Source organism: Alexandromys fortis, unplaced genomic scaffold (assembly GCF_014885135.2).
Source record: "Alexandromys fortis isolate MF-2015 unplaced genomic scaffold, M_Fortis_MF-2015_v1.1 scaffold_11, whole genome shotgun sequence".
In the NCBI taxonomy this organism is placed as follows: Eukaryota; Metazoa; Chordata; class Mammalia; order Rodentia; family Cricetidae; genus Alexandromys; species Alexandromys fortis.
The window spans coordinates 10283697-10303840 of record NW_026067912.1 but is presented as its reverse complement, the minus strand read 5'-3'; the positions used below and the strand labels follow the sequence as shown (position 1 = coordinate 10303840).

Genomic DNA, 20144 nt, shown 5'->3' with positions numbered 1-20144 from the left:
AAAAGGGATAGGAGGGAAAATCAAATTTTAATGAGTTGCCATCTTTGCTTGCTTTAGCTGAGCTTCCTCCATTGAGGAAATATTAACACTTACGAGGGAACCGTCTGCATGCATATACACGGTTGATACCTGGCTTTCCATTATGCAGTAGCGCTGTGCCACAAATGAATTCAAACCCGGCTTCAAAATTCAAAGCTTCCATCCCTGTATTGGTGGATCTCTTAGGGAAGCCACAAGCAAGGTTCAGTATTGAAGAATACATTTAAAAATTATTGCCAGAAATGCCCGGAAAGGGATCTTGGGTTAGAATACGGCCAAGTCTTGTGTGTGGGGAAAAGCAGGTGAAGTCTGAGATACTACAGTCCATCACTTGCTCCTTCACCAACAATTCTCCATGTTTGTTACCCTGGAGATATGGACATAGTGAGGTCCCTTCTGTCCCATTCCATACGGTACCAAATACGTTAGGTACTCAATAAATGCTGAATATACTTGTCACAACTCAGCTCAGACTAGACTAGTGAAGTATGGACGTGAGACTTGGCGTGCACGGCACGTGAAGGGTTTCTTGTCAGTGCTTATGTTTACGGTCTTGCAGATGGCGGTGGGATTCTTGCTGCATCCCAGTCTCTTGCCACTTACTTTTGCTATGTGTGCTCACTTTACTTAAAGGACTGGGACCGTGTGGCCCTCCTGGGACTGTGACACAGGAGAAGGCTGCAGACATCCGTGTTACCGCCTCAGGCTTAGCTCTGAGGACCCTTTGGTGGGATGCTTGGCACAACCATGTGCTATCTTTGCTGGTCTCAGTTGCGCACATTTTGAAGACATATTTGGGAACCCACGATAAAGGTATGAAGGTATGCTGTCAGTAATTTTTAAGCTAATGTTTATGGAATACCAAGCACTATGCTGGGTATTGCTTTACAAATTAAGTCCCCCTAACAGCAGGATGGAATGATGACTATCCCCAACCTACAGATGAGGAGAATCAAAGCTCCTTCAAAATACATTCCTTGTACAAAGTCAGCCAAGTGGCATGTGATAGGGACTGGATTTGGAGCTGTGTCTGTTTGGTGGCAATGTTATGCACATTCCCGGCACCTCCGCAACCTCTGAACTCACCAATAACGACAATAGTAAAATGCTAACAGCGGAGAGGAAGATGTTACGTTTCTGTAAACCGACTGTGTGAGATAGCGACAGTTTGCAGAGGTTTCTTGTGTGTGCCGTGCATTTCAAATGGTTTAATTCTGGGTCAGCTGTTTTCTGTGCTGGATTTCTCAGTGCTATGGAGGCGTTTCCTTTATCAGACCCCCATAGCGCAGGCCAGTGAGAGAATGGACACAGATCTTTCCTGGCCCCATTATATGGAAATCAAGAGTTAATTCAGTTCCTATTCAAAGGACGGTGAGAAGCTGATAGCAATATGCTTAAGGCATGCAAGTTGACCTGCCCGCATTCTCTGGTTTAATAGGAAAAAAACTGGTTTCTCATATCCCTTCCAATATCTTCACTCACTTTCCCCTGTTCAGGGAAATTGCAATAATCAGTGCTAGCTGGGTTGCCTGGGCTTATCCACACCCAGAGTAGAGAACCAGCCTCAGGGCCACGTGGCTGGGGCACTCTCCACGATGCAGAAGCCACACTTTGACTTTCACGTTACTGCCGGGAGTGTGCTGGGGATGCACGGGTGGTTTGATAACTTATGGAATCAAGTCGGGCACAGACGTTTTCTGTGTGCTTTCAAGGTGATGATTTCATAATCTCTCAGACTCTCCACCCCCTGGCATTGTTTCTAGACACCTATTCAGGGCTGTCTGGCAATCCCTTTTGAAGTTAAAACATAATTTCAAAAATAAAGAAATGCAATTCACACTTATCAGAACCCATCACTTGCATACAGCTTTAGATGGATGACCTCCTGGGCTCAGCTTTAACCAACTCCATTGCCAGTGGGACCAGGCATTGCTGCTACTGAGTTAGGGACTTCTCAGCCAGAAATTCTTAACTCTTTAAATTGTCTAAGACTGTACTCTTATGGAACTTTCTTTCTTCTTCTTTTTTTAAAGTATAGCCCATCCTTCCTTAGAATGGCATTTAGAGGCTGTATGGTTTGAGCTGCATAGTGTTAGGTCCGATGTATGTTAGGATAAGTAGCTTGAAAGACCTGCTTAGAAACTGCTTAGAATTTGGGGTCTAGTAGATGTGTAAGTGCGCCCCTACTCCTTTCCATCTGTGTTTAGAATGAAAGAGGGATCCCAGGGACATGTTCATATGCAGCTTTTTTTTCTTCTGGCTAAAAATGGAAGCAACCATTAACCGAGATGAGGGGAATCTGGGTTGGGGAGAGGTTCTTGACGGAGTCTACACTGGCATTCGGAGTCTGGCCGAGGTTGTTTGCCTTTGGTTTTTGCTGTATCAGGGAATCAAGCACAGCTATGGCAGAAACGAAGGGCTTTTCCCTCAAAGGAACTTAGGGCCAGCTGCTAAGGCTGCAGAGCGTTCCCTGGGTAAATGCAATAGGAGTTCATAGTGGGTTCTAGGGTGTGGCTTGGACTGAAGATACCCAGCTTCCCAATGCATGGAGCCTGGGAGGCAGGGCTGTATGATATCCCAGAGGAGGATATTGTAGACAGCTGGTTTCTCTGAAGGCATAGAGCCTGAAAGGTCTGAAAAGGTTAGGTGCATGCACATGCAGCTTTCTTGGAACTTCAGAACCCCCTGGTGGTGTCAGCGGGGAGTGAACTTTGTAGTTGGGATGAGTCATGGACTTGGACAGGTGATGCAACTGATATAAATCTTTCCGAATGTGTGAAGTAGGCTTGTGGGATTCAGACAACTTGGGTCTAGCAGTCTTACAATGAATTTAAGAAGGTTCAAGATTTCCCCTCCCTCCTCTTACAGTCTGAGAAGGGTTTCCTGTCCACTGTCAGCCTCATTTTGACTATTACTCTAGCTCTCTTGGCAAAGCATGCCAATCTCTGCTGAACCGACCTTTGCACTTGATGTTGGTCCAGGCAGTCAGCTGCATCTTTAGGGAGCTGAGAGTGGGAAGCAATGCCATCGTGGACCAGAGTGGAGGCCGTCTGGAGAATTCTTTGGTTACTGCCATGGGAAAAGTGTGGATTTCCCCTTCAGGGTTTTAATAATCAGAGAAACATTTCCTGGCAGCTTTTAATTACACCGTAGATGCCTCGTCCTATCACCAAGGACCACACAGGCTTCTCTTCCTGATTACAATAAAAAAAAAATGTGTGTAATTTTTTTTTTTAAAAACAAACACTTTACTTAAACTACGGATATTTTTTTAATTAGAAGAAAGATTAACTAAATGAATTTTCTCTTGTAATTTAATCCATTCTAATTATCTGGAGACTGTTTATGATGAAATACTTAAAATTTTGCCTGGCTGCAAAATTCACAAATGAAAAACCTCCAAGCTAGCCGATGGTATGGGTGTCTGCCTCCTGCAGCTCTCTGCTTATAATGGTTCACAGAAGTACAGGAGAGAAAGGGAGGAGGCAAGTGCATCACAATTATGATCGCTATTATTCAAGATGGTGGTACCCTATTTTCCAAAGTCAGTAAAGATGATCTTTTAAATATGCTTATTTTATTATTTGCCTTATATGTATGAGTGTGAGTGTATGAGGGGGAGCTGACATGCATGGGAATGTAACTGCCCTTGTAAGCTAGATGCATCTGCTCTCCCTGGGGTTGGAGTTAGAGGAGGGTGTGAGCCATATGACATGAACTCTTGGCACCAAATTTGGGCATTCTGGAAGAGGAGTACATGCTCTAAAATGCGGAGCCATCTCTCCAGCTCCGGTACAATCTTTTTAATGTCTCGATGACACCCATTATTTCCTAAGTGAATATATGTGGAAAGGCAATCACTTTAAACATAGCTTATGAAATAGAATGCTATGGAGGGAGAGGGTTACTAAGATGGGATCCTATTAGACAAGCAACTTGGAAGGAATGGGAAAATCTGTTTCTGACATGAGCATCTGGGGCATCCTTCTGATAACTAGAGAGATTCTCCCCAGATGTTACACAGGGGTCACGCTCCAAGGAGTCAAGAAACTGCAGTGCGTTAGGAAGGAGGGTAATTGTGAAGGTTATCGGGTTGAGTGGGGACAGAGAATCAATGAGAGTTTTGGTCTTTCTGGAGGGCATGCTTGTTAATTGGTAGAATCAAAACGCGGACTTCTGGATTACTCTTGATTTACAGAGCCAGAATTGTGCTACCCAGAGTTGTCAAGGATGGGGAAGGAATGCACAAAAGAGAGACTGAGCTACGCGCTAAGTGACTTGTGGTATCCTCCATCCAGGAAAAGACAAATCTCTTCTTTTTTTTTTCCTCCCAAATGCTAGGAATCAAATCCTGGGTTTCAGGTGTATTAGGCAAGAGCCCTGCCACTGAGCTGCCCCAGCTGACCAGTCTTCTTAATGCAGACCTGAACATCTTGCCACACTCTGCAATGGCATACCTGTGGTCTCCAGTTAGAGAAATGGCTTCAAAGAATGGAATACACTTGAATTCAGGAGTAACAATTTATAAATTATACCTCAAAGAAGTTTCTTCTTTTAAAAGATACTTATAAAAGTGGAACTTAGAATTAAAATAAATTCATGGCTACTTGGTTCTCTGGGGACACCTGTCTCAGAGTTTGAGAACCTTTGGCCCACAGTAACAAGCCCCAATTTTACACCATGGTTCTATTAACATAAATATTTGATTCCATGTATAGCTGGGTTCCTTGATAGGATGAATAGGTTCAGTTCCAGCTGAGAGATGAAATTCTGAGTTGGCCATGAGAACGAGGTGCAGAACAAACTTTTGTTTGGAGGGTGGATGGAGGCGGGTGTTGGCTGTGGTATGTTACTAACTTCTTAATGGGGTTGGAGGCAGATTTGTGGAAAGGTGGCTAAGGAGGGGAGAATCAGAATCCTTCCTTGCTCTTCAGTTTATGTGGCATAGGTGCTAGGCAATAGTGGTGGTCATAATGACATTAGCTCATGTCCCCAGGGCTCTAACGTCAGGATGAGCACAGTGCCACATACAACCAAGGAAGGATGTACTATTTCACAACCCCCATCTTACAGTCAAAGAAACCGAGGCCCATCAAAGCTAAGAGCTGCCAGGATTTGAGGCTAGGCAGGCTTCCCCAAATGCTGTGACCTTCAGCACTGCCTTAGTAAGCTTGCATTTCTCCTAATCCAGGGAAAGTGGAGGGAGGCAGATAACTCCTGCTTTAATGTTTTCTATTAAAATATACATATAAATGGATGAAGTGGGCATAACTTTTCATCATAGGCAAGGAAACATCCCCACACCCACGGAGATAGATTCTCTGGGGAAACTGGGTATGAATAGGCATCAAGGGGAGCCGATGAACGAAGAACTATTAACAAAAGCACCTTTCCCTTCTCTCCAGGCTCCAACTGCATGCCATCAGAGGGGCCAACAGTCATGGAGTCTGCTCTCTTAGTGCAAGGTCGTTAGTGTATGTTACGGGAATATACATTGAAAAGCTGCCGTGCCGCAGAGAAAAGGGGTTGATTGCATTTGAGTGGCCCATTCACACAAGTCTGCATCACGTGCAATAAACCCTGGAAATGGACGGGTCCCTTAGAGATCATCTTATTCAAGTATGTTCTAGAGTCAGTCAATCACACAGTGCATTTGTGATATTTGCAGTATCTGCACTGTTATTTACTTAATATTTTTCTTTAAATTTACTCAGGCCTAATATCGCTACCTACTATCAGCACATCCCTAAGCAATAACACCACATAATCAGAGGTTTGATGTGGTAGTTACGTTTTCCTGATACTTATTCTTAAGAGCTTTATATAACTAGCCAACAAAGTACATCTGCACCCGATGGACAGCATCTTGTGTTTGGATACAATGCCCTAGGAAACAACTACATGGTCTAATAGCAACAATTCCTGCACAAAGCAACGGAGGTTAGAGATCTTTGGAGACATGTTCTATGGTACATGAACTATGTTTGTCACAGTCAAGCCTAGACTACAGATGTCCCCCTCTGCTGGCCAATGCATTTTCCATGATGCCATGAGGAATGAGTGATATGAGAGAGAGAGAGAGAGAGAGAGAGAGAGAGAGAGAGAGAGAGAGAGAGAGAGAGAGAGAGAGAGAGNTGAGAGAGAGAGAGAGAGAGAGAGAGAGAGAGAGAGAGAGAGAGAGAGAGAGAAAGAGAGAGATCTATCATTAATATCCCCAGGAATTCAACTCCCTAGGGTTGTCTTTCTCTTTCTAACTTTTGAGGTGCTAGTGCCGATGTACTGCCTTTTGCATACATGTGAGAGATCCAGGAATTGCAGACTTGATTCTCTCTGTTAAAGATCAACTTCTGAGTACCCCAGTACAAATTAGGACAGTTCATTCTCTCTTTTCAACAGATTTTACACGTGTTTGCTTTGGGGTGTACAGTCTTTCTGCAGGTGACTCTACCCAATGGTCCTATGCCCTGAGAGTGAACTATGTTTAATTCTTTATTTATGTGAAGTCTTGTGTCTTTCATTAGTGATACAATGAAATTGTAGTTAACAAGAGACCATATACATGATGGTGGTCCCATAGATTATAATAGAATTAAATTTTTCTCCTCAATGACATCAGAGATGTTCATAAGTCATATGTGTGTGGTGTTGCTATAGTAAGCAAAGCCACTATTCATCATTGGAATAGAAGTATAATAACTCATGTAATTTTGAATAGCACACAGTCCTTTGTAATAAATGGCATTGTTGCTGGTTTATACATTTTTGTTGTTATAAATGTTCCCACTTATCAAAACTGTTCATTATAAACAATGTTTTGTAGGTAGCAATATCTATAGCTTTTCATAACTATAACTATAACTATGTTACATTAGGAGAACACATTGGAAGACTGACCTAGATCCTCTAAGTTTGCCCAAGAACTCTATCATGCAATGACAAAGTCATCTAACTATGGAGTTCTTAGGTCATGTCACCACTACGAAGACATAGTAATGTTTTTGATGGCTCTGTGCCTGCCTCTCCGGCTACAGGCTCAATTATTGACCACTTCCTCTGAAACTGTCAGGAGGTGGTACAAAAGATGATTTGAGCTCCCCAGAATCCCTTTCCTCCTCTCTTCTTGATAAGAGACCATGTCACAGCTAGATAGTACTAGATTGCATAGGAAGCCTCCCAGAAATATTTTTACTGGGAATCTGGATTACCAGGTCACAGCATTAGGACAAAGCTTGTGTCCATTACATATGTTCCAGGTGATGCTAAAAGACTTCCTTGAGCAGCTAAGACAAGAGAGCAAATGCTGTCAGAGAAGAGACTCTGTTCTTATGTAAAGTCGTTATTTCTTGTTATTTTAGTTTATATTTCCACGGTGACTTGAAAATATGTCCCTGCCTCTTCTGCCTCCTACTTCTCATTCTGGGTTTGGATGGAAAACATAGAGATCCAGAGCCAAAGGGGATGTCTGGGCACGTGACTTTCCTAATGTGTGATAGAAGGCTTGCATTTGGCCAATTCGTGGGGGAGAAATCACTGCCCTAAAAGTTCACGTCTAACAGTAAAAGGTTTAAATGTTCAGGTTTTTACTAGAAAGAGGAAGATGACAACATGCAGCTATCCTGAAAAGAGTTTCAAGAAGAGCACCCGGAGGATTTGATTAATCAACCAATCAGATTATCAGCTGCTTTCGTGGCCATGGTGGTGAGGATGACTTCACAGGGGCTAGATTCCTCTCAGCTTGAACTTACTGAAGTCATAAAAGCTCAATGTCCAAGGGTAATAGCGACATTATAAAAGGGAGGTGGTAAGAGCTGCATCCATCTCCCTAACTTGGGTGGAAGGTAGAAAGAGTTGTGAAGACAGCTGCCTCTGTGTGACGTTGGCTAATTTTATCAGTGGCTTTTCTCTAAGCTCGCTCCCTGTTGTTCTGCGACTGTCTCCCTCATGGACTGTGACCCTGTCTCCTTCTGATGACAATCACTTAATCAGCACATCTCATTGTCGCCTGGATGGTTTTACCTTGGGTAAAGATTCATTATCCTTATTAACATCTCAAGAAACCTTTTCTTTCCCCAACCAATTAAAGAGGAAAAATAGAAGGGCCCAGTGCAATAGATGGAAAAGAAAACTCGTTTGACATGTGACACCTGCTCAGGTCACTCAGCCCCATGTGGCCCCCAGAATCAAGTTGTCACAATTCGGAAACATGAGCAGAGGTCAGGACCACAGAGGTAAAATACACAGGTTGGAATAACTGCCGCATACACTTCCCGGATCCTCAACAGCTCACCAGATTGGGAAGGCACAGTGTTGGTAGACTGGGTCCCTAGGCAGGGATGGAGGCCTGCATCCTGTAAGAGGGTCACAGCGGAGCACTGTCCACAGATAACTGCCCTCATTTCCCTAGCGATAGGGATGCTGGTGTCTCCTTGTATTCTCTCAACTATTCTGCCAGTCAAACATACCAGCACCCAATTCACCTTTTTATTATATAAGAAATGCTTATCTGAGTTTACTATAGTTCAAGTGATTTGACCTAATAAAAATTCTATAGTTCCATCAAGCTGTGGGGTGATAGCCATCCGATGGTTTTCTTATGTTAAATCCTTCATAATAATAAGGGGTGGTGGCAGGTGATAGGCAGGTGGCAGTTTATAGGAAAAGAAATCCATTTTAAAATCACATTTAAGGAATAAACCTCCTCTAACCACACAATATGCCTTCTGATTTATTCATAGGAGTAAACTGTACCTTCCTCAAATAATGCTAATATATTCCAAAGATGTACATGAAGTCTGGTGATTTAGATTCAAAGTCTATTCTCATCTGTGCAGTTCTATAGATTTTAGACCTTCTATTTAACTTGTTAGGAGTGAATGTAAGACTCATTGTTGGGCAGGTAATTTAGCTTTTATAGTTAACACCAACACATTATACTTTTGATCCACATCTGTAACAATAAACACACACAAACACACACACTAAATTTCCAAATAAAAATAATTTGGTCACAAATTTGGGAACTATGTATCTGACCAAATATGGAGAGCCTCTGGGGCTTCTTGAATGACTTTTGGAAGTCTGCCCTTTCAATGTCTCTTTCTTTTCTTCCTTCCACATCTTATTGCTTCTTCAGTAAAAATAAATGCAACCTATAAAGGCTCGTGTGGATTGTCCATTGACTATTTGCAGGGACTCCTCTGAAACCATCCCTCTCCGACCTTCTGAAAACAGGCTGCAGACAGCCTGAGCACCCAGCGCCAGCCGCCCAACCCTCCTGTCTTACCCCTCTGTTTATTGGCCAGTGCCATTTCCTTCTTATTTATTTTCTACTTTCAAAACATAGCATTTAAGGCTCTGTGTGGAAAGGACCTAAGTTCTTCTCTTTCCCCTGACTGCCAGTCTCCCTGAGGAGGAGGGCTGAGTCTGGGCTTGTAAATTGTGGCATTTACTTTAAATGAAATGACAGGGATGTCTGTTCAAACTAAAAGACTAGAACTCCATGAAGCAGCTCCAGGGGCCAGTAGCCGGGAAGCTTGAGAAGTAATTATGATCCTCTTCCAGCTTTTCAGTGGCCAATCTCACCAACTAAGGGACATTTGCTGCTTTTGAGAAAACGCCGAGAAGAAAACAAGGATGAGACAACACAGGTCCTATTAACTAAGCTGAGGAGCCCTGATTTCTCCCAAGACAAAGCTTTGGCAATCACAATCTTAACAACTACCTTAGAAGAGACTCTTAACATCACTGGGCATCCTAATTCAGAATCAGGTGCTGCGCCGGCACCTCTTCCTTCTCGAAGTATTACGCTGCATACAAATTGGCACTTCCTTGACATCCCTCAAGAACTCATGGGTGTCAGATCGCTGAGATGTGAAACTTGAGTTGAATGCTTCAAGTAGCAGAGACACCCTTTGCTAGGCCATAGCACCCACGGGCCTGCTTGACCCAAGTGCCTGGGTGCTCCTGCCAGTCACAACCTCACTGTTCTCCACTGAGATCAAAGATGCCATTGGTCTATTCTAGTTCAAAGGCTCCAGAGACATCTCTGCTCATGTTCTTGGTCTTCCCTCACATCCACTCTGGGGGTTTTCTCCCTTTTCCTTTGGCCATAAGATCTGTCAAGCCGTCCTTGGTGGTGTCTCTTCCACACAAGGTAGCCCACCTGCCTTTCATTTCACCTCTTTCTTCATCTGGGCTTAAGCAATTTTCTCACTTAGAATTCAGTCACCTTTTTTTTTTTTTAAAGCACTGATAACAATTAGTTTCCTGAGTCTTTTATTTTCTGTTGTGATTGCTCAATGTTGGGGTGTCGCTGGCAACTAACAATATGCCAAAGAACTGGTTATGGTTTGTCCTCTACTAATGCCCTGTGTATGGGCACTGAAATGTGAATTTCATAGAATTGTCAAATGTCAGCAAATGTTTTTTGTTGTTGTTTTTTGTTTTGCTGGATTTCTATCAAGCCTTAAAAACTGTCAGAAACAGTTCTTTGCTAGCAAGCCAAGGAAAAATCCAAGCAGGCCAGGTTTACCCCTTTGGCTACAGCTGGTCAACACTTGCCCTAGGGGGATCTGCCTGCTCTTCCCTCGTGAGAACAAAGCATAGGTTGCACAGAAGTGAGAGCCCATAGGCTCCACTCTGAAGACACTATCCCTGCCCTGTACTTCCCAGACAGGGAAAGAGGCTTTCAAAGTTGAAACATATGAATCGAGAGTTGTGGGATTATCTTCCTTAGGGGTGTTGATTGGCAAGAGCTCCCAGAAGGGAGGGGCAATGGGGCAACAAAGATGTGAGGATGGGGAGTAATTTTGATTTAAACCACAGCAGGCATGCAAAAGTACAGCAAAAACCCCTGAAGAGCGGAAGCCACTGTGAGGACTGTCTTGGTCTTGGGCTGTGCACATCCCTCCCCTGAAAGTCTGGTGGGTTGTCCCTCAGCCTCTGGCAGGGAGTGGAGATGAGAGTGGCTGCAGGGGATGCAGGAACTGGAGCGTCATTGAGAGATTGCAATAACAATTCACTGCCAACGGACTGTCCCAGCAGGGTCCCAGTGCCATAGTTGTGACCCTGATCAGCTTTCTGCCCTTCCGATGGCCAATTCAACGGAATGGAGGTGTGTGTGTGTGTGTGGGGGTGTTGAACATAGAATCAGTTCACTTAATTTCTGTTTGACTGCCCGAATGAACAGCATGGGAAACTGAGTCTGACCTCATTGGTTAGTCCTGCGCAAGATCTTCCTCCTTGTCTCTCACTCTAGATGCTCAATTTGGACTTTGGGGGCTAGCATAGAGGACAGGGCTCCAAACTTATGGCTAGAATCAAAGATAAGTTGAAGCAGGAAAGCAGCTGCTTGGTTGGAGCTCCCCTGGAGGGTCTATGCCAGTAGGTTATCCAGCCTGGTGTGGGAGAGTCCTTCAACAGACTTAGAGAAGCAGCAAAAGCAAAATCCGGAGAGATTAAAAAAAGGGTGGTTGGGTGGATTACTTTGTAATCCTAACTATCGGAGAGAAGAAAGTATTGGCTTCCAATCCTTCGCCAAAGAGATAATCAGATACTTTCAGAGCAGCCTGTGCGTTCCCAGGCAAAAAGATTGGAAAAACAAACACAAAGTGACAAAACAAAAGAAACAAAAATACTCCCCAAAAGGAAAACAAAGCAAAAAACCAAAAACAAACAAATTCCTCCCCAAAAACCAACCCCCCCCAAACCAAACCTCAACTGTAGAAACTTCAAAACCATAATGTATTTATTTTTGGGAGACAGGGCCATGATATATATAGTTCAGGTTGACTTCAAACCAAAGATATCAAAGATCAGGCCTTTACCATTTTTGTGGGGGAGGAGGAGATGTTTGAGACAGGGTTTCTCTGTGTAGCCCCTGGCTGTTCTAGAACTCACTCTGCAGACCAAACTGACCTCCAACTCAGAGATCTGCTTGCTTCTGCTTCCGAAGTGCTGGGATTACATGTGTGTGCCACCATTTCTGGCTTACAAATATTATCGGTTAAGAAATTTATATACGAGTGGTAGCTGAGTAGAGAATGAAGTGGGGCCAGAGGTGGAGCCCTATCCTAGAGACAGTGGCATTGGGGAAGCTCAGGAGTCAACTTACTGGGTGCTTGGATCTACGACAGCTGTACTTGGCTATCCGAGGACCTGGATGGCTTGTGTATACCAAGCATGCCCCCACACCAGGTTCACAGTGGTACCAGCACCAGGGATCCAGGGATCCGGCTAGCCAGAGCAGGGAACAAGGGCACAGCCATATCAGGGTGCTTGGCAGCTGCAGGCACTAACAGTTTCCCATGCATGTGCATTCCTCCCTCCCCAAGAGGAGCACTTTGGATAAGGTTTCTTAACGGATTGGGTCTCTTTCCACCCCAAAAATGCAATCCTGCAAAACAGGGAAAGGCTCTTCCAATGACGGAACCTCACTTTCCCCTTTTCCCTAACCCCATGGAGATTTGGAGAGGCAGTGGGATGTTGGGGGGGGAGCACACGTGTCCCTGAGGGAACAGCCAGTTGCAATGCGCGACCGTCACTACCGATCTACGATTTATGAAAATAAAGCAATATGTGCCTGTTTCGGTGCCTGCCGTTTGCCTACCAATGGTGCAGTGTTCACCATTCCAGCCCTCTCGGCATTCACATTTGCCATCTTTACAGGTCCCGTGCTCAATGCAGCGGGGGTGGCACACGCGCTGGTCACAAGCTGCGCCTGTCCAGCCCTCTTCACAGCGGCAGGCTCCCCCGATGCAGACGCCGTGAGTGCCACAGTCTACTGAGCACACTTCTGGAAGAAAAACAATGATTACAGCTCAACACCACAGCGGGGCGAAGTCCTTCACGGAAGCCAGACCACACACACATGGCTCCAGAGCCGGCCGGAGAGAGGCCTTGGTAGCCATAGCGTCTTTGCAGGTTTGTCTCTTCGCTGGGTGGGGAATCATTTTGCTACTTAATTTTATTTTATTTTTTTCTTCTTCTAGAGCAGTGGTCCTCAACTTGTGGCTCTGGGCCAGCAGCATTATCGTCACCTGGGAACTTGTTAGAAATGTAAAGAAATGCAAATCCTCGTGCTCACGTTGGATCAATTAGATGTATTGTCAGGAGCAGGGGCTCACCAATTCGCTTTAACAAGCCCTCTGGGTGGTTTGGATACTCACTGGAGTGTGACAACAGCTCTTCTAGATACTGAGACCATTTGAGAGGAGATCAGACCGTGGCTGCCCTTCAGCTAAGCCAACAGGAGTTACCCTTCATGCTAAAGAATTATCTGGTGGATTCTGGCTCCCTATTCAGCTGGGGCACTTCCTCACTGAGCACCTGAACTGACCAAGCCACGGAAGCCTGCTGGGGTCCATGCTGCTCCACCGTCCCCAAGCCTATAGACCCACGGGTTCCCCAGATCAGCACTCTACGGCAAGGATAACCGCTGTCAATTATGCTGCGCTTGCACAGCCTCTTTCTCCAAGGAGCTCAAAGTCTTTTGTGGGGGAGGTGGGGGAGGAGACAGACAGACAGATAATCCACTCTGGCGTTCCAGACCTATCACGCGAGGACAAGCACGTGCCAGACATTCATCCTTACAGCAGCCCACTGAGGGAGGCAGGGAGGCATGGCTCGTCATGCCACGGGAGGGGACACCAGACTGGGATGGGCAGTGACTTGCTCACAGTCACAGCGTGTCTGCGGTACTATTGGAACTCGGGGCCGGGATTCTGCATCTCCCCCCATCCTCTGCAGAATGTCGTCAGGACCACCAGCAGATGAAGCCAGAGGTGACTGGGCTGACTCTCTTCCTCCCCGCCACCCCCCTTTTCTCTTTTGGAATGAAAGATTTTTTTTTTACTTTCCTCATTGCAGGCAAAGCGTCACATCTCTTCCCTTTATGATTGTCATGGCAAGCTGACAGCTGTCTCAGCGCCCCAGGAAGGGGCGACATGGTGATGGCTTGCTTGGATAGGCGCTCGTCAGTGAACAGAACCTTTCTTGGAAAGGTTGGGACCGGCTTGAACTGTTGAACTGTTCCATTTATTTTATTTTTTTTTTAAGGTCACTTGGGAAGTAAGACACACACTCTTAGTTTTAGGGAAAATAAAGTGTACAGCGTAACTTCATTATTTCCCTGTCGCCGGAGAACGGCAGAGCTTTATAACATGTTCACGCGACACCCCGAGGGAGCCTCCTTTCTGTTTTATAGGACGTTCTATTCTGTTTGTCTGGGACTGAATTGTTCTGTATTGTTTGCTGCTACCTTTAGGGAGTGTACACAAGAAAACCTATAATGCAAGCAGAATCAACCCTCCTGGGCCCGTCATCCATTTGTGGTGATGGAACCAAAGAGGGACAGGCACCAACACAATCATTTGAGTTTTCGTTTCATCCTCCAAGGCTGCAGACTCCACGGCTAAGGAGGTGAGAGTGAGGAAAGGTACCACAGGACCGACCCAAGTCCCTCGTATCCCAAGTGTAAAGACGAGATTTTTCCCCCAGCCAGAAGGCAATGGAACACAAGGATCGAGTGTGTGAGGAGACGATCTCTTGGCTTACCGACGGAGCAGTCAGGACCCATCCAGTTCGGATCACAGCTGCAGAGGCCAGAGTCGGGGAGGTAAGTGCCGTGCCCACTGCACTGGTCTGGGCACTGGACCCTTGCCAGCTCACAGTTGAGGCCACCCCAGCCAGGGCTGCACAGACATTCTCCATTCACACAGACGCCATGACTGGAGCAGGTGGGATCCAAGCAGTCAACTGAAACCAGAGAAGAGACCTGGATCAGTCATGAACAACGGGCCACCAAGGTGCTGAACTTGACCCACACAAGCCAATGTAGTTGCCTACGTATGACTCATGTAGTCTCTTGACAGCCGTAAAAAAAAAAAAGGGACTTTATATGTTCGAGCACCGAATCTCAAAACGTAAAGAAGACCCAAGAGCCACGAGGGAATTCCTCAGGCACAGTCAGCAAGACCAGTTTTAGATTCTTCACAGATCGAAAGGTGCACCGTCCTGCTTTTCAAACGCTGCACTTTCAACCTTGGCTGATGCCCAGCAGGATCAGGAAATACATGCAGTGTCTTCTGCATGTATGGCCAAGCCCTATTACCCTCCCTCTAGGAGAAGGCGGAGAGGCTCATTCTAACCTCACGAGTCCTTGATTTCAAAACGAGAAAGGAGGATTAGAAGGAAAACCTGAAAAACTCTTAAATGAGTCACTTTCATAATTGTTCCACTTAGGCTCTGTTCAAAATTAGTTTTTCTCTCTGAGAACACACCTAGTGAGGGTGGGAGGGAGGCGGCACAGTGCAAGATGTGAAGTCAGGTGCATGACCCGATCCTTACTACAGGTCCTGAGTAGTGTGGTTGGGCCAGTGTTGTCGGCCATGACAATGGCCCTCCCCAAGAGTGTCTACTGGCAAGTCCATAGTAGATTCCGTGTATATTGTCCCCATGTGTATTATGCTCTGATTCCTTGGCTGTTCTCAAGATCTGGGTGGCTACACATGTGGGGGGATTTGAAAACAATCGCGCCAGAATAAAGTCAAAGCAAGGCCAAACTGCTAGGGGCAGTTATTAAGGATACGGGCTTTACTGTGCGGCTGTGTTCTCAAAGCTTAGATCTCTGTCAGCCTGCATGCTAAGGTAGACAGTATTTCAGCAGGAGGACTGGCTTCCTTGGACGGTCCTAGGGAAGGTTCACGTGGCCTGTGGAGAGGACAGCTCTGTATAATATGGGTTAGGATGGTGAGTGAGACTTTTGCAAAGGGCTGAGCTGCCGCCTGTGGTCCAGGAAAGTGTGGAACTTTTGTCTTCTTATTTGAGAGAGACAAAATTTTCTATGATTTGAAATCCAGCCTACTTACTGAAGAAGCTCTTCTAGCATCTCCTGGACACAGACAGCTGGAGACTAGTTTAAATTCTTCATGTGTAATTTTTTGCGGCCATTCTGTATACATTTGTGCCACTTTGTGGTTCAGATCCTCAGAGGATATCTTGTCATCTCTCCTTGCTTAACGTCAAGATGGAAATTTGCAAGACTGGTTGGTCCCTTTGGTCCCTTAGTCGTGAGATGGTCACTTTAGATAGGAGCTCTTGACCTGCTATGTTGGGTGCCTTCTTTCTTTCTTATTTAAGCATAAAATGATGGTTCTATAAGGTTTATCTATCTATTGATTTATTTATTATCCTGGAACTCATTCTGTAGACCAGGCTGGCCTCGAACTCACAGAGATTTGCCTGCCTCTGTCATCCAAGTACTGGGATTAAAGGCGTGTGCCACCACCACCCGGCAGTACTGTAAGTTTTAATACTGACAATACAGTGACTCTAAATAAGACATCATTTAAAGGATCTATGTCATAAACTCCCTAGTCCTGAGGGAGTCAGACCAGAGAACTATGAATTTATTAGAAATCACAACGTTCCACAAAGCTCTCAAAGAAGAACCCTCTCTTGAGGCAAAACCAATTTTCAGCATTATGAGAATTCCATATTCTCAGGAAGATAGCATTTATGGAAGTCGGTTCCAAATTGTTTGAGCCATGGGGAAAATGGTGACTTTTTCCTTCACCCAGAAAGGTGAATTTTAGTGATTTATTATTAGTTATAGATGTACATAATATTACTTAAAATTGTTATAGTCACTGTAGAATGGAATTCATGTGGTGGGGGAATTGAACTCTGGATGATGCAAACCCTTTGATACCTTCAAATTGGCTCCACACAAGGGGATGGAATGCACCTGTACATAAGTTTGAAATGAGGTTTGAACACATCAGAGACATTTATGGAGGAGTCATGTGCTAGTTACAGTGTTTCCTACTTGGCATGGAGGAGCGCGTATGCTGTGTTTACAATTTACGTAGGAATCAATGACAGACTGCTGTGAGCATGTGTCGTTAGCAAAGTAGATGTCCAGGGCCGATTAGAAAGAGATATGGCGCTATTCTCTCTCTGCTTCTTTTTCCTCCTTCCTTCCTCCTTTCTCAACACAGGGTTTTGCTATATATTACAAGAAGGCCTAGGATTCATAATACAGCCCAGGCCAGTCTTATACTTGTGATCTTTCTGTTTCAGCTTCCCAAGTCCTGGTATTTCTGGTGTGCACTACTACCTCTAGCTGCTGTTTTTTTTTTTTTTTTTTTTTTTGGAAACAATATGTCTTTAGCATCGGCATTTACTCATCCAGAACCAATAATGTTCATATTCTTCTCCTAAAGGCGACCTTGCAGTATAGTTTTTTTTTAAAAATTAATGCGCCCATTTGATATTGCCATCTAATAAGGCAAAATCAAAATACCCATAAAATACATTGTATATTTTTGCCTAAAAATGCTCTCAGTCTATAATTAACCATTTAAAGCATTTGATGAGGTACCAATAAATGAAATATTTAAAATGTATCATAATCTTTTCCTTAAAGGATGAAATAAGAAAACATAAGATAATAAGAAAACTTAAGAGATAATGAAAGTATATGCACACACACACACACACACACAGAGAGAGAGAGACAGAGACAGAGACAGAGAGACAGAGAGAGAGAAGATTTTTTTTTTTCTGCCAGATATATTAGCTCCCTTCTCTGTCCTGAATTATGGTGTGAAGAAAGGAGAAAAAGCCACTAAGATTTATTACCCCAGTACTAGAATGCCATCAAAAGGGCCGTTTATAGTATCTAGAAATACGAGCCAATGTTTTCTCTGGTCAGTGGTATTAGTAAATATGCCCTTGGTGCGCTATAATTACAGAGGCTGATAGAATAGCCAAATTCAAATTTTAAGAGGAATGGTTTTACAATGAATTTTAAACTTGGTTCCAATTCCATCTGATGGTCTTTTTGGCCATGATTTTAGAGTCTTTAACAGGCAGGAGAGACTCTGTGGTTTTACGAAGCTTTATAAATAGAAACAGAAACAGTTGTACTTAGAAGGAGGACATTGGTCTTGCTCACTTAAGTATCCTGTCCCTTGAAACACCAGCTCCTGAAGGCTGAAGTCATTAGAGCTCATTTGGGTAGATTTGACAGAAAGGGTTTGTGAATGCCTTCCCATCTCCAAGGATGGAAAAGGAGGCCAAAGGAGTTTTTACAAACAGTATGTACCACGAACCCCCAAAGAACCATGAATTATGTTTATGAAGTTAAACGTCATTGAAAAATGACTCAGCCATGAAGCTGACATGAAATCATGGCTGACTTAAACAAACTAGTTAGTTCCCTCTCTTCTCCTTCCCGCTTCCCCAGACGTCATCGGGTTGTATCTCCAAAGATACCCTTTCATTTTCTTGCACAGATTTGTTAATAGTGCAACAATGTCGCTGCAGCAAAAGCATGTGCAGTAGCTATTGATTCCACTGCCATTTCAGGTAAGGCATTCGAACGTCATGACTATGATGAATATCAGAGAGGAAAAGGCTAAATGGAAGAAAAAGTGCTGACTCAGGCGTCCTGGTTCCATTTCCTCTTTTGCAATCAGTCTGTGCATCCTTTCTGTTCATTGTTTTTGGGCAGCAGAGATCAATAGGGGAGAACTCATCCTTCTACAGCCTTCCGCGTGGCTTACTTGTTTCACTGGTTGATTCGCTCTGAACATTTACCTAAGACTTCCTGGGAGAGTAAGGCAGTCCATGAACCACTTGACATTCTGCTCATACACTGTCTTTGCTGGACAGAAAAAATACCCCGAAGTCTGACAATGCCTCGTCCCCTCCTTGTCCCCGTACTTTGCTACTGCCCAGCCATACCATGCAGAAGGTTGTTTTAACCTTTCCTGCTGTAGCATTGACTTCTTCCATGTTTTCAGCAAATGCACCTTTGCCTTCTGTAATCCATTCATCTTCAGGAACTTTAACCTTTCCTGCAGAGTTATTAAATCAGTATTTCCTCCATCCTCAACTCCCAATTTGGTTTTATGATAAAAAAAAAAAGCACAGGAAGGTTTCCTTTCCTAAAAGAGGGACAAATGCATAGTGAATGAAGCAGGGGAGATCTGGGGGGCCAGATTTCTGGGTGACACTAAGAGTGTTATGACTGGTCTATTGAAAATTTGTAGAAGAAAAATGTCCTAGAAGCTGACTCTTTTGAGACCACAGTTGTAGACACAATGGAATGGGGATTTATAAGGGCAGCCTACAGGGTGTATCTCAGGATAGCACTGGCAAGACCGAGGAGGAGGAGGGCTGCAACGATGGTTAGGGTTGCATCAGGCCATAGGTCCTACCTAGCTGCATAGCTTTGCTTCTCTGACTTGCTGCAGGTGCGGTCTCAAAAATGACCCACAGTCTCTCAAGCCTGTCTGCTCTCCAAGGACAAGGGGTTTTATTGAAATAGTTACAAAGATGTGCATGGGCCCAAGAATACCAAAAAGAAAGTAACCAAACCATAATAACAGCAAGAAGTCTGCTTTGAGGGTGTGTGTGTGTGGGGGGGGGGGAGCCGAGCTTAGGAATCCTTGCTTCCTTTCTCTAGATAGTTCTAGAAACTCTCAATTAGAGGACTTTAAATGAAACAGAAGAAAAGAGGGGATTTGATCTGGAGAGGGGGCCTGGCAAGATGGCATAGCAGGTCAAGCCGCTTACTACCAAAGCTGAGGACGCAAGTTCAAGCCCCAGAGCCCACACGGTAAGTAAAGAGAACCAACTCCTGGGGCTGGAGAGATGGCTCCGAGGTTAAGACACTGGCTGCTCTTCCTAGAGGTCCTGAGTTCAATTCCCAGCAACAACATGGTGGCTCACAACCGTCTGTAATGAGATCTGGTGCCCTCTTCTGGCCTGCAGGCAGAACAGTGTATACATAATAAATAAACAAATCTTTAAAAAAAGAGAACCAACTTCTGCAAGCTGTACTCTGGCCACCACATGTATGTTGTGTGCATGTATGTGCGAGCACACACACACACACATAAATTTATGCTTTCCAAAAGATATGGAGAAGAAAGGAAGGCAAGGAGGAGAGTATACAGGCAGATAGACAGAGGCAGAGGACAATTGAGAGAGAAAACACAGGAGGAAGATTAACGAGTGAAACAAAACATTCCTTCCAGTTTACCAATTTTGGGTGAAGGTTTTTTTTTTTTTTTTTTTTTTTTCAATACGGGGAGCCC

At 44.5% G+C, this 20144-nt stretch overlaps 1 protein-coding gene across 3 annotated transcripts in view; it reads right to left on the bottom strand.

The window, feature by feature from the left end:
- Tenm2 (teneurin transmembrane protein 2) overlaps window positions 1-20144 on the bottom strand; it is a 424931-nt gene that overhangs the window by 118428 nt on the left and 286359 nt on the right. For 2 of the 3 annotated variants that reach the window (XM_050138699.1, XM_050138700.1), the window contains exons 10-11: window positions 14593-14793; window positions 12647-12832 (exon numbers count right to left, since the gene is read on the bottom strand). In XM_050138699.1, coding sequence (XP_049994656.1) covers window positions 12647-12832; window positions 14593-14793 — 387 coding nt within the window. The remainder of the gene's footprint in view (window positions 1-12646; window positions 12833-14592; window positions 14794-20144) is intronic. The other variant, XM_050138701.1, reaches the window with a different exon arrangement.